We start from the raw sequence: 18,268 nt of genomic DNA, 5'->3' as shown, positions 1-18,268 counted from the left end.
ACATCAGGCTTCTCCGCTGGGAGCCTGCTTCTTCCTCTCCCACTCCCCCTGCTTGTGTTCCCTCTCTCGCTGGCTGTCTCTCTCTATGTCAAATAAATAAATAATATCTTAAGAAAAAAAAAATATGGAAAAGAAAAACAAGAAAAAAATTCCATAATCCCACCACCAAAGGTAAAAATTACTAACATCTTTGTACAGATAGATAGGCATAGTTTATAACATATGTATTTGCCAAGAGGAGAACTTGTAAATCCTATTTTATAATCTTTTTCTTAACACATTCTAAGCTTTCCTCAAATTATTAAACAGTAGTCTGCAATATAATCATAATTTCCCCCACTACTATTAAGTATAATAGTAAAAGCTCAGTGTTAGAAAAGCATTAGTCACCACCAGCGTAAGTGCTGATGGTTGCTGTCTACTACTAGAAAGTTGGTTTAGGTGCAAGGCTCCTCTTAATACAAACTAATTTTCCTCCAAAATAAAACCCCTTCAGAGAGGCTTTTTATCCCTGAGTCAAAGATTTTATTAACGTATATTAAAATTCCATTATAAATATTACTATTCACTTCAGGTTCTTCCGGGTGGCTTTCTTTCTAGCTTGTCTTAGAAAACTAAGAAATAGTTTTAAGGTGTGGCTTTGTTCTGTTACTTGTTGGCTTGGTCCTATTTGAGTGTTTCATTATTCAAATTGTCTTAAAACTGTAAAGGACCCAGATAGATGTCATTCTAATGGGCACTATATAAACTGTGAAATAAATATATTTACAGATTTTAATTAGAAAGCAAAACAAACTAAAATGAAAGGAAAAACAATGATGCTGTAGCTATTATACACACAGGTCCTTTTAACTTGGGTTTGGAACTTGCTTTATAAGCTCCACCTTAAGTGACAGACTATAAGTTAGAGCTAAAAAATACAAACTGGACTACTGTAGGGAAAAAAAAACCCACCAGATTTTAATATTGATTTTACTCAATTTATAAAGGTAAAAAGCAGGGTTTACACTTAAAAGATGAAATTGGCAACAGGTGGCTGTTGACTTGCAATTAGTAAAAACTTCTGGCAGAAATGTACCATGTAGTAATCACAATGATCTTGGATTATGAGATGCTACTTAATCTTTTGGAAAAAAAAAAAAAAAAAAAAATAATAATGAAGCAGTATGATACTATGGGGGTTTATAAGAAAGGTCATTATCACAGGCTAAACAGGTCCAATAATATATTCTCCTGGAACATACAAGCATGGGCTTGTCTGTACCCAATCAAAAACACTGGTAGCTTATTTCATACTCATTAAACTTTGCAGTTTTCCCTGACTTGTAAAACAATTTTATTTAAAAGCAACACACCTCAATCCTTTGAAACAAAACGTTTCATTTTGACGAAGATTTCAGATGAGTGACTGCTGCAAAAGTAAGTGTCTAAAGGTGTAAAGTTATCAGAGTGTAACTCAGGCTTAACCATGGTTAACTGTCAAAGCCACAACTCCCCAAAGACAATCATATGACAGAGCCAGGTTTCAGAAGGCGAGAAGCAATAGCTACTATAATGTCTTTGTCCTATGTGTTCTATTTAACCAAACATGGTATTTCTGCCCATTTAATTAATCTTCAGAGAAGCAATTAACTATATAGACACAGGTTGTGGTGCATTTAAAAACACATTTAAAATAATCTTTGCAGACAATAAAGATTTGTGTAAAAACAATGAGACATGTGAATGATACAAAAAAAAACCCACAGTAATCACTCGGGAGGATATTAAATGCCTGCATAACTGTAATAATGGTGGCTGACATTATTAGAACAAGATATAAATGAATCAAAAGTAATAATATAGATATGTTTTGTAGGATTTGTTTTAAATGTGGAGAGTAAACCAAAAAAGGCAGAAAGTTTTAAGTACCATTTAAAAGGAATTGTTTCTGTCTCTTAAAGTATATCAATTTTCCCATTATTACTGAGAAATGTCTACTAACCAATCAATAATGATACCCCTAGTGCACTCTACCCAAAACTTGTATCAGTCCTTTACTACAATGTTAACCATGCAAAGCCATAAGGTACTCTCAAGGTAAAAACTCTACTATGCTCCCAAAAAGAGTATCCTCAAACTGTCAGGTAAGTTTAAAGACTCCACTAAAAACGGACTCATAGATGAGCAAACCTAATTTTTGCAAGTGTTTCCATAATCTTCTTCTCAAGCACAAGAAAAATTAATTGCAAACAAATTAAAATGCTAAGTTATTAGATCTTAAAATGGCCATCTGTAATAGGATTTTAAAATATAAAACAGAGTTTTAACACATTATCAAATACCGACATTACCTGGATAGATGGCTTGTTTAAATGACCCAGATTGGAGGTTGTTTGTCTTGGTTCATGTCCTAAGACCATCATATTAGCATTGATCAATCTGAAGGCATCAATAACAACCTGTAAAAATAAGGTGTCAGGTCAATTCTTTTTAAAAAGCAAGTGATGATGCCAAGCAACAGTGGACAGGCATGATCAACTTGCATCTGTTTCTGGCCTATTTCCAGAAAATCATTTAATTATAATATTAATAAAAAAGAACCTCCTGCTGACTGTGCCATCAGCACACCACCCTCTATCTTGTAATGTAAGGTGACACCAATTATTGCAATTTTCATGAAGCAGTAAAGAAAAATATTAACTTTGCATCTTTATTATTGAAACACATCATTACTAAACTTACACACCAAACAGCCTCCATTGGTGTGCATATGTTTGTCACCTAAATTTTACCTAATCAAAATGAATGACAAAGAGAAACTAAAACTGAAAGTGAGCACAAGCTAAGGGACCACATGTAAAGCCCAGCCCTGTCACATCAATTATACTACCACAGTACTTGAAATGACAACAAAATTACAGCCAGCAAGGCACTTGCTCCACGTATTCTCTTCTAGTCAGATACCTTTTACTTCTTGTGACTATAAAAGACCTTATACCTTGTCTGATGGCCTTAAATATCCAAGCCACTGTCAAGAATAGGAGGCAAATAGAAGAAAACCAAGGTCACCTGTGCTTTAAAGCCAGGAACATAGTACAGACTGAGATGGCCGTAAGTTCATAGTAAAGAAGTAACGATAGGTATCATCTTTTTCTAAGTGTATTCAATATTTCTGTATAAAAAGAGTTCAAATTCTTACATGATACAGTATCATCTGTTAGCTCTTATATATTAAGAGATTTAACAAGAATCACATATTATCTGAACACTTTTTTCTGTTCATTATCATGGTTTTGAAAGAACTCGTTAAAGCTTTTAAATGTTGTGAAGTTTTATGTAAAGTGCTTGGACTTTAAGACAGATGCTTCTTTCTGGGAATTTAAATCAATTACCTAGAGAATAAACTCAATACTTCTGTCACATAAAAAAATCTTAAAACAAGATAATACATTTTTCTAGATTTGTCTTAAAAGTGCTTTACCTGAGATTTATTAACATTATAAAAGCTATCATCAACTAGACTGTTTCCCATTTCTACATAGTTTTAGTATAGCTGAGTAAGTATAATTAAGAGGTAGAAAATCAAATTTACTTTTAAGTTAAGCCAAATGAAATCTAATCAAGTCCGAAAAGTCTGTCTGTAGTAAGTATGTATACATGCTGTATACTAAAGAACAAGATCTAAAGAAAGAAGTCACCCTTTTTAAAAGGCTACCACAAAGGGTCAACAAACAGTACAAAGGATACAAACTTAGACCAAAGCATTACAAGTGTCCACGCTGGCAGGCCAAAAAAAAAAAAAAAAAAAAAAAAAATCAACTTTGAAATTTTGCTTTTATTTCTAACAGTTTGAATTTCCCCAGAGTCCTCTTGCCTCAAAATAAAACCAAGTATCCCCAGAACATACATGATTTAATAGTCTGTGAAAACTCCTTTTTCTTTTTATACAATAACTGTAATTCAGACTTCACTTTCACATTTATAAATAAATAAATATGGCCTGGGTTTATACTTCTTGCTTATACTTACATTTTTTATCATTTACTTTCATAAAACAATAATAAAAATAGGTACTAATATCAGACATGCTTTAATCAAATATTATAAATAATTTCAAACACTTGTTTAAAAAAATACAGAAGTAAAACTGTCTACTACAAAGCACATAAGATAAAATTAAAATGTAAGCAAAAGGAGAAGTGACCATTTTAATAGATGTACTTAAATAAACGCAGGATTAAAAACTGCCACCATTTAAGAGCAAAGCATCATTTTGGCCCAATTGTTCTTAAAATACTTTGATTCCATTTTAAGATTTCAGTAAAATCATTTGTAGGAAAAAACTAATCCTAGAAAACTATGAAAATTCCATCATATATCACAACAAAATACCTGTATGTTGTTTTATACTGAATACTTTCAAACTAAAACAGCAGGCAGCTATTTTACATGCAAAAATCTCTGTAATATTTCTCTGGAATATTATAAGCAGGTGTGAAACTTCATAAAAAGGGAATGAAATAAACAGCTAAGTAGGTATTACGATCAGTTAGAAACAAACCTAAAACAAAAAAATTAAATTCTATTAAAAAATGAGAAAAAATTTAAAAAGTAATATACTGTTCAACTAATGAATGATGGCCTATGTGAAATGACATGCTTAGATTGACAATTCCTGAGCAGCAATAGGAGAGGCAATAGAAAAGAATACTTCAAGTACACCAAGATTAAAGGAATTTGCTGCCATTGCTATAGCAACTGTCTTAAGGAAACTAACATGTTCAACAACCTGCAGACCAAAATTAGATTTAGTACGCAATAAAAATATAAATATGGCAATATAGTCTACATTTTAATTTCTGTACAATTTTATAATTGCCTTTTGCACTGTGAGAATAAGTGGGTTCCTCCTTTAGAGCAACCTATCAAAACAGACTCATTAATGTCCAGTGCACTAATGAGCAATGGGTGAAGAAGGTGTTAATTATGCCACAGTAAGATTCAAAAAAAAGCCCTGGTGAGCACTTGGAGGTGTGTATAAGCTGAAGGCGTTTCTCCATGTTTATGTATTTACAGCATGATGCAACAGAATGACAGCAAAGTGGTCATTCCATGGATAAGAAAGGAAATCTTAGATACAATATACTACACAAAGAACCCCCAAAGATTAATTAAGGTATAGGGAAGGGGACAGCGGAAAGAATCCATTTTTGGAGCTATATGAATTTTCTAAATAGTCTGTTTTAAAGCATACATACATTAATCCAGTCCAGTTTATAGCTTATAAATACAAATAGTAATTTAGCCAAAAACTTCACACAAAAATTACCTCATTAATATGTAATCACAAAAACTTCCAAATAAAAGTATAAAGAATATTTTCAGGAATGTGATGCTAGACTTTTAAAATTCCTTTCCATGCTGAAGTCCTATATACCACACTGAATCTCTAATTCACCAGCCTGACCATTTAATTTTTTTCTGGTACAAGTGCCTTGAGACTTTTCAGAGGTCACTGCAACAGTAGACAGCTTATAACAAAACCATTAGCAGTTTGGCTAGCTTAGGGAAACCTCTTACTTTCCTTTTTTGTTTATTATCACTGCATGAATCTGCAGCATATGATAGTTTATAATTTCTCAGGCTTGTTAAATTCATGTTAAAGGTCTGTTTTCTTGTTGAATAAATTTTGTTCATATAATGCTGCCTATTTCATACACTCAGTCTTTAATAGCACCTTTGGTCTATGCGCAACTCACAGATCAAAACAGAGGACTAAAATAGGGGTTGATGATGCTATTTACATGTGTGATTCCTGCTGTCTTCTTGTTAGTAGCTTTAATATAATAGAAGACCTTGTCTGTTTTGTAATTAACACATCTTTACTGGAGAGATATTTGGAAGTGATTGCTGTGAATATACTGGTTAGTAAAATAAACACAATCACACACCACTTTCTGTTATCAGACAAATTTGTGAATTGTACACATTATACTCCAGATCAACAAACTGTGATATAACAGCCAAGTAGAAGACACATATTTATATAACCCTTTATTTTTCTGAAAATATGTATTCACTCTGACCTTGCAAATATAATTAGCTTGTGGGATGTGCAGATTTCAGTACCATGGTTGCTTTACTAATTGCAACTCTTGGAAATAGATACTAAATATTTGGAAGCTGCCAATACAAAATAAAAACTGCATCTTTTTTGTACATCTGTCTTAGCTTATAAAAGCAAAATAGTTTTAAAAACAATACTGTGTTCCATATTTATTCCAAGCACACCCAAGGGTCAAGAACCTATCATTTCATTTTAATAATGAATCTGGTTTAGGACTCAAAAGTGTAATTATTTTCAAATTTAGTTTAATCCATAATTTTTTGGCTTCTTTCATGAGTATAGTACAGTTTACCCAATATGCTATTTATTTTCAAATTCATATTTTCATATCAACTGCTAGGTCACTGAGAGACTAGACTAAATTTCTAAAGCATCAATCCATGCTTCCCAATTTTTACATTCAAAGGAGGCTATATTGTAAAGCTCCTAAAATTACTTTAATACAAAGGTGTCTGAAAGAAAAACGCATAAATACTTTTGGCAGCAGTTACTATAATTATAATCTCTTCATCTCTGTCTCTTAACAGTAGCTGCCTTTGGCATTTCCAATTCCACTTATATTGAAGTCAATGACTATGGAAAGTGCTTAGAAATAAAATGAAGTAATTTTTTTAACAAAGCTTGAAAGAAAAACTTTAAGACCTCAAAATCAATGTCAAATATCAAAAAAAAAAAAAAGAAAAGAAAAGAAAAAAGTTGTAATTCAGTTACCAGTTGTTACATACTTAAAAACATAAAGTCTCTAAATGACTATAAAAAATGCTAGGTGTAGAAAGAAAAGCAGCACTCCATATCAAATACCCTTTATCACCTAGAAATGACCTATTATCAACTGCTTAGGTTGTTTCCAGATTCTTTAAAAATTAAGGGTGCATGTGACCTGGGAAGTACTGCTGGGGTTTGTGACCCTTTTGTTACTTCTGCTGCCATGCACTGCCAAGCATCTATAAGAGAAAAACATCTTCTGTCTCTTGTAAGCCCACAGCATAAAAAATTCAAAGAAATCTTACTTTCTATGCCATTTCCAATGAAAAGCACTAAGAACTAAAACTGACTCATGCCAAATGCATATCACTGAATTGCTGTGATTTCTTAGTCTCAAGTTTGCAACACGGAAATTATTTATAAAATGTCAATTTTAGCTCTGGAAAAGAAATTCCTATGTGTATGTACATTTTCTTTCTCCATCCTTGGAGAACTGCTTACTGTAGCTAGAGATCTGTAGTACAACTTCAATATACTGGGAGAGATGGGGGATGGGGTGTAACTAGCAAAATGTACTTTTTTTGACAAGTGAAGACATGCATCAAAATTCAAACAGTAAAGCCACAAGCTCTGAACATGTATGCCTTAATGAAAACAAATGGATCTTTAGAAACTAGAAATGGCAAAAGGTAATTAAACATTTTTAGATTCATAAAACTTTATAAAAAGAACATAGTTAAATCATAAAGTTCAGCAGAATTTTTTAGGGTATGCATGTAGTCAGTCTTGTATAGGTACTTAAATGCTTGAGAAACTGGAGGCAGAATCCTGCCTAAGTTACAATTCTGGTTCTACCACCGGCTAGCTCAGCAATCCAGGATAAGTTATTTACGCTCTCAATGTCTCCATTTGCTCATGAATGACACCTCACAGAGTTGATGATTAGATTAAATAAAATAAATGTATGCCTGCCACTGTAGTTCTTAGTGTTATTAACTGTGGCAGTCACAGAGTTGCCCAGCTCAGACCTCCGTTCAACAGACACTGCTGCAGAGAGCATAGCTAACTCACCACCTCCACATGCTATCTATACACCTCTGGATCTTCTGGGGGTTCACCCCAGGTCATGTTTCCCTCGGGCTACGCCCAGCCAATGACTGAGCAATGTGGGGGTACTAGAAACCAGCCATTCCTGCCAAATAAAGAGAACGGATTCCTCTAACGGGCAACTTTGTCTCAAAGACTCCCGATCAGTCTGACTGAAACTTTCTTAGAAACATGCCATATAGTCTGATACTGTTCCTACCTTCCCAATTCTACCCAATTCCCAATTCTGCCTTCCTTTTCTCCTTCCACAGGGTCACACCTGTACTGCTGTCCCCTTTATCCATCACAGGTATTTACCCTAATAAATCTCTTGCATAGCTAATTCCCCTTTTGGAACCTGCTTCTTGGAGCACCCCAACTGACCTGGTAAACAGAGCAGAGTACTGTTATTGCAACAAGAGTGTTAAAGTTAGAAAAAAGCTACTCCCAAAACCACATCAGAATTATAAATTTGCCATCCACAGACACTTGACATATGAAAACACCAGTAGAAAAGTAGAGAGGGGGCACCTGGCTGGCTCAGTCAAAGACCATGCAACTCTTAATCTTGGGGTCGTGAGTTCAAGCCCCACACTGCAGGTAGAGATTACTTAAATAAATATTTTAAAAAGAAAAGAAAATCAGGGAGAAACATTTAAAGACATCTATTTCCTTAGAAAAATTCCTAATTAAAGTTTTTTTTGAAGTATACAGTTATGCCAAATATTATTATCTCTTTTTAAAAGTAACAATATCCCTAGAATCTTGACACTCCTGTATAACAGATATTTCTAGGCTATGACAAATAAACACTAAACTTAAAAATTGAACTAGACTATTAATGAGCTATAAGAGACTATCACCTCTGGGTCACTGGCCTGATACCAACTTAGAATACCAATTCTATCTGGTGGCTACTCACCCAGCCTACATAAAATGAAAAAGTGACTTCAGATTCCTTTCTGGTACACAACTAAAACAACACAGTTGGTACGCTTATTGATAGTTCCCCAAAAAGGAAAGAAATAAGAAGTTTTAGAGACTAGAAGTTAGAGCTCAACCACGTTAATTAACAAGGTCGTAAGGCAGGTGGATAAGGGGAATAAAGGACTTACACACACTGCTTGTGCTTCAACATCATCTTCAAAGAAGCAGTGCAAATATAACCCTCAAACTACCATCTTTCACTAGGCAAGGTCATTTTTGCAAGAAAAATATGTAAAAGTTAATACCTGGATGTGTACACTTTTATATATTTTTATTGAGCTTATTAATTAAATATCACACAGAAATTATCTTGTGTAAGCCTCTGAACAACCAAGAGGTAGGCATTAATATACACAATTTATGGATGAGAAAATGGAGGCTCAGAGAACTTGGATAAATTAAATGAGATGACACAACCAGCAAAGTGCTACCACCATGATTTGTACCTACACAGCATGCCAAAGCCAGTACTCTTCATCACCAAGCTATTTGATGTAACACTTTCTCCTAACACAAAAGCAAGAAAAGACTATTAGATTCAGTTACTTGACAGCAAGGTTTGTGTCTTATTCGCCATCAAATACCAACTCCCCAGCAGAGTACCTGGCACACATAATACGCTATAGAATAAGTATCTATTGAAATCAAGAGCTCCAAAGAAAGCATTTTTTTTTAAAGATTTTATTTATTTATTTGACAGAGATAGAGACAGCCAGCGAGAGAGGGAACACAAGCAAGGGGAGTGGGAGAGGAAGAAGCAGGCTCATAGCAGAGGAGCCTGATGTGGGGCTCGATCCCATAATGCCGGGATCACGCCCTGAGCCGAAGGCAGACGCTTAACCGCTGTGCCACCCAGGCGCCCCCAAAGAAAGCATTTTACATAGTTTTACCATTCATGTTTATTTCTCCTTCAAAAAAAGGGGGCATTTATTTTCTATAAAAATCTAATTACTAGCTTTACAAAATATATACTTCCCATTTCCTTATCAATGATCAGTTTTGAATTCATAAAATACTCTCCCATGGCATAGTGAACTGAAAAATTCAAACATCAAAACACTGACCTGTGTTTAATTTGGAATAAAAACTGCACCCAGTAAAGCAATTTGGAATGTAAAAAAGTGGCAGTGAGTATCTATTAATCAGCTTACTAGTCGTCTAAGAATAATCACTGAGGAATCAACTATGACCTACAAGACTATCTAGCACCATAATCAACCCTAAATTCTTTAGGAAATTACAATGATTAGAACATATTAAGTTTATTAAAATACATGCGCTATGGAAAGGCTTCTTACACAAAGTCATAGTTTGCATTTGCTGGTACAATACTGGCATCAACAACAGGGAGTAGATCCTGTTCTTTATGTCCCCAGTGTATGCCTGTGACATAGTAGTGATCAGTAAGTATCTGGTGAATGACCAGGCATCTTTAGATTGGGAAAAGGAAAGTATTTCAGAATCAAAAGTCAATAAATATTCTTACAGGTAATGGGAAGAGTTTTAAAGGTTTTCCCTTATCTTTACTGAAACAGCTTAATTTGAACTAATTTGAAACAGATTGATACCACTCAAAATACATAGTAAGTACTAAACAATAATAAAGTAGCGCAAAGACTACATTATTAACACAGAAACTATAAATTAAAAGAACTATACTAAGAAGTATTAGTTCCAAATAAGATTTATGTTTCTTAGAACTTTAAACATAAAATTGCTTTAACATTCCTAGCCGACAATTTCTGATAATAAGAGTGTAAAACAGGAAGCAAACAAAAGATAATATAGTAACTAAACTTGTTCCAAGAGTTGGATGGGTACGCTCACAGAGCTATATTAGGAGTGGAAATAGAATTTTTATGTGTCCTATTTTCTATTTTTCTCTTGCAATCTGGAAAACTAGATGAAGAAAAGGTGTGTATATGTGTATACAATTCGAGAGTAGGACTATCCAGCCCTAACTGACCCTTATGGGAAACTGACCAAAAGAAATCTTATGAATAACACATATTCTAAATATCTTTCACTACCTTTAGTCTATGGCCATACCACCCTGAACGCGCCCGATCTCATCTGATCTCGGAAGCTAAGGAGGGTCAGGCCTGGTTAGTATTTGGATGGGAGAAATTAATCACTTCAAAGGCCAGAATTTTAATATATTTATTTTTCTTTCCATCAGCATGTCCTAGAGAAATATGTCAGAAAAATAGTGTCAATAAAAAATCAGCTGATTCAGAAGAGTATTCTTAAATTATGAGGTACAAAATACAAGGGAACATTTTCATTTCTTTTGTAGTCATTACCCTTACCTTCTTAAAGTGAGCAACATAGTTAAAGACTTGTTCTTAAAAAAATTCTCAGAAATATTCATATTCTATATTTTAAAATATGCTACTTGTTAATCTATTTAAGTAGCAATTGATTTAATCTCTACTCATGACATATGGCTTCATAATACTAGGAGATAGGTATTAAAATCCCTGTTTTATAGACACGAAAACTGAAGCTCAAGATAGATAACTTGCTCAAAGTCATACCATAAAGAGGAGATAAAGAGATAAAAATGGAATTTGACTGCAGCCCTGATCCCAAAGCCTGTGCTCTTCATTACTCTATGCCCTGCCTTTATGATAAGTATTTTTGAACAATAATAAGAAAAAGCTAAAACAAAACTATTGTTTTATAGTTTAAAATTCTCCACCACCTTAAAGTTTCTAATACAAAACTTTTGGATAAGTAAAATGCTTGCCCCCTTCTTACCCTGAAAAAGATAAAACCTTATAAATCTCTGAAAATAAAAGGTAAACTCTCATAATATTCATTCCCTAATTCTTTCCTCCTATATTTGCATTTACTTTTCAAAGCCCCATCTTTTTTTATAAAATGCTGAATAAAGACAACAATAACAACATCAAAAACTATTCATTTTACATTCTAATATATCTGTGAAAAAAACGTGAACAAAGAGGTAAGTATACCACCTGGAATAGAATTATTTCTACATTCTTCTCCAGAAGGACAAACTTCTCTTTTCTGAGTGATGTCCTGCCCGCCTATCAAAGCTCAGTCCAAGCTTCACTTACTTTGTGCAGCCATACCAATTTCTTTCTTCTTCTAATTTGTATTTACTATGTTTACTATACAAGTACTACTTTATTCCATTTTGGCACATACAAGGTTCTGAATAAGTATTCGTTGAATTATTTCTCTCTAGCAACCAATTTAATACTTAGCTATAGAAACAAAGCAGTATCAGTGTAATTTGTATTCTATCAGGATGCAATGTAGATTATCAGCACATAAATGGCAGAATGGTATTTGGATGTATGTTATCTGGCATACACTAAATGTGTATGACTTACCTTCTCAAAATGACAAAGACTGGTTTTTATATCTATTTTATATACCAGGATCATTAGCACACAGGCACATCAGATGCACTTAAGAAATACCTGCTGATAAGTTAGTTATTTCTGATCAGTTGGAATAAAAATTTCTCAAGAATATTCAGCCAGTATGAAGATTTATAGGGACTAAAGGGTTATTAGTGTTTTTTTTCTTTTAATGTTTTCAAAATAGAGAACATGAAGATTGTTATCAGTTACCAGGTAACATATGAACATTTTACTGACAGGAATTGTGATAAGAAAATAGGTTCTCAAAAGTAGTAATAGTTGCATGGTAGTTTTATGACTTTGCACAAAGTCATCATTCTTTTTGCCCTTATAATCATATTATAAGCTAAATTAACTTCTAAATCTGCTGCTGGATCAAGTCCAGTTGTGGGCTGAACATACAAGATACCAAAACTTTAAGCAAGAGGCTGCCACTTTACTACTTGAGAACTGAAGCTTAAAATATTTGAATATGTGTATTTTACAAATAAACTAAAACAAAATTTTAAAAACTATTTCACTGATAAGTTTAGGGTCAAGCTCATCAGTAATTTCTATAGCTTACTCTCCATTTAAATTATACGTTATCATTTTCCACCTTTTAAACATTTTTTACACTTACAGGACATTTTTTAACATTTTTAAACATTTATAGGATTACATAATATACAGAGAGCTACGGATTCTTTATCATATAGTATATTTTATTATTTATGTAGGTCTCAATGTTTGGTCCTAGGGACGTTGCAAAAGCTGACAGGAATGAGTCTGTCTAAATTGTTTTTTAAAATACAACAAATACTATATGAGGAAAATCAATTAATACATAGTAACTACTATAAATAGTACAGTGAACTACTGAGAAATGTGTAGCCCCTTACCCTGACTTACACTGAAGGGAGGGGTATGTATTCATATAAGGTAAGAAAAAGTCTTGCAGTAACCTCTGGTACTTTCTCACTTTCCAATCCTGAGTTACTCTAATTACATAGTTCATAATTGTCTAATATTAAAGACCCAGTAAAATAGCTTGAGCTCTGAAGTTTTATAGACCTGACTGGTATCCTTGTTCTGCTGCTTAATAATGCTAGAATTTTGGGCAAAGTAATCTTTTTGACCCTAATTTTTTTACCCTTTCATTGATAAAATGGAGTAATAATGGTATCTCCAGAATTACTAAAGAATATATGAGACATGGGGCGCCTGGGTGGCATAGCGGTTAAGCGTCTGCCTTCGGCTCAGGGCGTGATCCCGGCGTTATGGGATCGAGCCCCACATCAGGCTCCTCCGCTATGAGCCTGCTTCTTCCTCTCCCACTCCCCCTGCTTGTGTTCCCTCTCTCGCTGGCTGTCTCTATCTCTGTCGAATAAATAAATAAAAAATCTTAAAAAAAAGAATATATGAGACAGGTTGAAATATTTATCACCACAATACCTGGCACCCAGCAATAATTCCATAAAGATATAATCAAGTCACTATAAAAGGAAATCAAACATCATGAATTAATGAGATTACAAAGATTCAGTGCTTACCTAATCGCTCAAAAATAGGTAATACTGGGATTTATAAAAATGAAAATATAAAATTTACAGGAAAGAGGTATTAAGTGAACAGTCTCAACTTGAATAATTTACATATAGATTGTCATTTTAACTCTTGATCTAATCATTGTCTTACTAAATATTTTGACAGCTTTGATAAATCACATGCAGGGAAGGGGAAGGAGAATACTATGCTATTCTTCAGTTTTTGTAAGCTTATATTCTTGGGTTTAATATTTTAACTGGAACACTCTGGCCATGGATTTACCAGGATTTAATTTGGCTCATAGTTTTGAGAGGTCTTGACACTAAAAGAACCATAAATTACAACCAAATTCAGACATCCTATAGATGAAGTTACATTATTGAGAAAGACTGGATCCTTATTTTAGGTCATGAAATTGTATGAATCTACATGTTAGGTACAAGAAGTGATGTGAACCATCACTGATAGATATTTATACTAAATTTTTCAAAAATATTTTTTCACAACATATAAACCTAGACAGTGCTACCTATGATTTAATAAAGTAATTTTAGATATATTATTTTGAAAAAATAACTACATTTTACCATATGACAACAGTTATGTCATACAAGTATATTTTTAAATGAAATTCATTCTTTTAACATGAATTATGATTAATTAGAAATTAATGCAAATTCCAGTTATAAAACTGCCATTTAAGATACTATAAACATGATAACTAAAAATACATATTTATATTGTTTTCCGAATGTCTTCCTTCATCGTATTTAAGTTTATATTTTCCTTTTCAAAGTGGCCACCAACACACGAGTCAAGTATAAAAAGTCAAATACACTAATACTACAAAATAGAACTCTAATTATATTTAACATTAAGCTTCAGTGATTTTTTGTAAATATTGTGGTGGAGAGACTTAATCAGATAATTCTATTATATTTCTAAAATGATAATTATTACTTAAATGAGTTAATCTGAGTTATTAAAAAGATACCTTAATTATCAGGAATTAAACTTAAGAAGTATTATACTACACTTTAATTCATAAAACAAATGTCAAGGATTTTCAACTCTTTTTATCTGTACAGTTAAGTAACAATATACTTAGTTAAAAAAGTAAATTGAAATATAGGTACACAGCAAGCATCAGAAGTAATCCATTCTGAATTGTCTAGTGTATTGGTTTCTATTATTATTGTTTTTGTGGCTAGATTCCACCTCTGAAAAGCTAAATCACATCTAATAGGATCATGATTTAGAGAAGGTCTCAATTTTTATTCATCATTATAATATGATGTCAGAAAGTGTTCAACTTCAAATCATGACAGATAAAAACTCCATGTTTAACAGCCATATTTAGTTTGTTTGAGCTGGTGAGCAGATGTAAATGTAATCTGCAATACTAGCAAACTACAGGTCTGATAGATAGCAAGCTAATATTTATTTTTAAGTGCTCTAAAAATTATTTGTAAAAGCTGCATAAAAAGGATTCCATAAATGTATTGTGATTTTATTTTAACAATTATTCTACACTACAATGGAAGTACATGCTCAAACAAGACACCTCAGCAGTATTTTAAAGCAGTAACCACCTAGCCAATTTCTGTATGTTCTGTAGTTTTTCTAATCCACTCTCCCTGTGGTTGAGCAAAATCGAATTGCCTCTCACATTTGCAGACAGCTCTGTGAAGGTGATAATAGAGCTGCTCCCTGCTGTCATGAGGCAGGAAATAGGAAAATGGCATATGGGGCTAGAAAGAAAGAAATAAAAAAAAGAAAGAGAGAGAGAGAGAACGAAGGGGAAAAAAAGAACTAAACAAGAACAAAAGATTTCAACAAAGAACAACTATAACCCAATATGCTTTGCAAGTTAATCTCTTTTCCTAATCATTTAGCATATTTAATCATTCATCTGTGTCCTCACTCCAAAAATGCGAATGGCTGATACTAAGTCTTGGGTCAAGTTTTCATTGTCTAAAATATTTGGAACATCCAACTCCAGAATATGTCCTGCACAATGCCTGCAAAACAGCGTGTCTTTAACTAGATACATAAAATGTTGTGCCAATCCAAAATTCACAATTTTAAATTAAAGGAAGGTAGGACAATGTTTATTAATAACGTGTATATTAATAAACTGTATACAGCAGGCTTTTAGTATGGTCTAACATTCCTAAATCTATGAAATACAAACAATTTTAAAAATAAACATTTATGATTAGACAATAGCTGATTAAAGTAGAAACAAATCTCTAAGTAGTTATATTGCTAATAATACCAAGACGACACATTTTTCAACTTGTACAGGTTTTTTTGTTTGTTTTTTTAAGTACACAGACAGGGTTTTTTTGTGTAAGAATCCTGCTTTAAACAAAAGAAATTTTAATTTAATGTATCTGTAAACAGAATGTGGCAGTAGATGCTAATAAAGATAGAATCTACTCTACCTTTCCTTTTACACTCTGAATGGGATCCACAACCACTGCCACAGCTCTCTCCGACAAGGCTTCAAAGCTCTGCTGAGTGTTGATATCCACACCAGAAAGCCAACAACCAAAGCCAGGGTGACTGTGATACCAACCAACAACCATCTCAGGCCTGAAACAAAGAGGGCATTCAGCGGTTCAGAACAGAACAAGTAATACACATTTATGATATGAAAAGAAACAACACACTAACAGGGTATAAATTAAGAAGAGATGAAAAACGCACAGGTGTGAAAAAAGCACCATTAGAAACACTGAAATCATACACCGTATTATCCAGAAAACATGGAAATGAATAAGCATGACAAAGGAGTGCTATCATTAAGAGATGCACATTAGCAGTGGTAGATAAGGCTTTCAGTTTTTCACCTTGTTACCACACTTTCTCTGAGCCAGGTTTTACCCTTTCAGCATTCAAGTAAATATCTACTCTTTAACTCCTTAGGTCTGGGAGTTGGATTTTCCAGGCAGAGTACATTTTTAACAATGGACACCAGGATCCACTGTTGTGAAAGGATTAAATATCAATTAAACCAGCAGTAGAACTAGGAACTCAGTCAAAAACCAATTTGCACTGTTCTGCTCAGCTGCTGAGCCTTTTGCTAACATTAATTTTGAAGTTTCTTCCACAGTAGAAGAATTTGAGCAAGAGAATGACAACTATTGAGATTTAATCTGGGGGGGGGGGAACTTGAAGAATATTTGCATTCTACTTTCTCTCTCTTTAAAAAATCATATGCTTAATATAATTAAAAATCAGAGTCTTATTCAGTTCCAATACATGGAACATACAAGCTCTTTCAATTATAAGTGACTAGACAGTCACTCCATATGCTAAACAGGGAAGCTACAGCCCAAGCTTACTATGTGATGGTTGAGAACTTTAACATGAGGCAGTTTTCTCATTGGCAAATTTCTTTGACTCTAGAAAAAGAGATACTAGGTAGGTGATACATAGCCTTGAGAGTAATACCTTTACATAAACTACAGGGCTTTTTTTCCCTAGGTATATTCATAAACATCCAGATTTTCGAAATACATCTCTAAAAATATTTCCCATTATTCCTTTATATAATCAGTTAAAATACTTACCTTCCTGTCTGCTTCAACATATCTAACATTTTGGCTTGGAACACTGGATCAACTGCTTCCACGCTGACACCCTGGTTTAGATAGAAAGAAACATCATTAGTTTTAGAACTACGAAAAAAGAGCCACAAACATTTATTTACTCTAAATGAACAAAAAGCTACCCCAAAACCTGCTAGACATATTATTTTGGGATACCAAAATAATTTTATAGGTTTGGACATTCATAATTGACACCCACTTATATCATTCAATTATAAGCCATACTTTAATAAAACTTCTAAAACTGCCAAGTACCAAACTGCTGTTAGCTGATGAGTTAAGAAGTTTTCAGGATCCTTTAAGAGCTATGGCCATGGTTACCTATATGTGCACACCCATGCGAACGAACACACACACACACACACACACACACACACACCCCTACCAGAAATACCAAATAATTGAAAACTATTTTTGGTTAGACCTATCTTGGCAAGCATACTTTCAAATGCCATCTCTGATGCCTGATAAGCACTATGTCGTTTCCATTCCATCCAAAGTTTTGCAACCAGTCAGCTATTATAATAATCAGCAACCTGAAGTCTTCTTTTTCCTCGGTAATATAAATACGTTGAAGAAGGAAAGTAATTTATGAACTTCCCAGAGTCATTTTTGTTTATTTTCTGGGTGGGTGGGTGGGTTGGGAGGGGAGGAAGTTCAGTGCTTCAGTTAGAACTATTCTTGATTTTGGCTCAGGGCATGATCTCAGGGTTTTAAGATTGAGCCCCCCTGGGCTCCGCACTGGGTGTGGAGCCTGCTTATTCTCTCTCCCGGGCATCTGGGTGGCTTGGTTGGTTAAGTGTCTACCTTTGGCTCAGGTCATGATCCCGGAGTTCCAGGAT

General features: G+C 33.7%; 1 protein-coding gene across 3 annotated transcripts in view; it reads right to left on the bottom strand.

The window, feature by feature from the left end:
• The window catches only part of PSMD14 (proteasome 26S subunit, non-ATPase 14), a 103,142-nt gene that overhangs the window by 22,164 nt on the left and 62,710 nt on the right, over positions 1-18,268 (bottom strand). For all 3 annotated transcript variants that reach the window (XM_034654623.1, XM_034654624.1, XM_034654625.1), the window contains exons 7-8: positions 16,257-16,407; positions 2,334-2,441 (exon numbers count right to left, since the gene is read on the bottom strand). In XM_034654623.1, coding sequence (XP_034510514.1) covers positions 2,334-2,441; positions 16,257-16,407 — 259 coding nt within the window. The remainder of the gene's footprint in view (positions 1-2,333; positions 2,442-16,256; positions 16,408-18,268) is intronic.

The sequence above is a fragment of the Ailuropoda melanoleuca genome, chromosome 2 (assembly GCF_002007445.2).
Source record: "Ailuropoda melanoleuca isolate Jingjing chromosome 2, ASM200744v2, whole genome shotgun sequence".
In the NCBI taxonomy this organism is placed as follows: domain Eukaryota; kingdom Metazoa; phylum Chordata; class Mammalia; order Carnivora; family Ursidae; genus Ailuropoda; species Ailuropoda melanoleuca.
The sequence above is the reverse complement of the archived record's forward strand: the minus strand, read 5'-3'. Positions and strand labels throughout refer to the sequence as shown.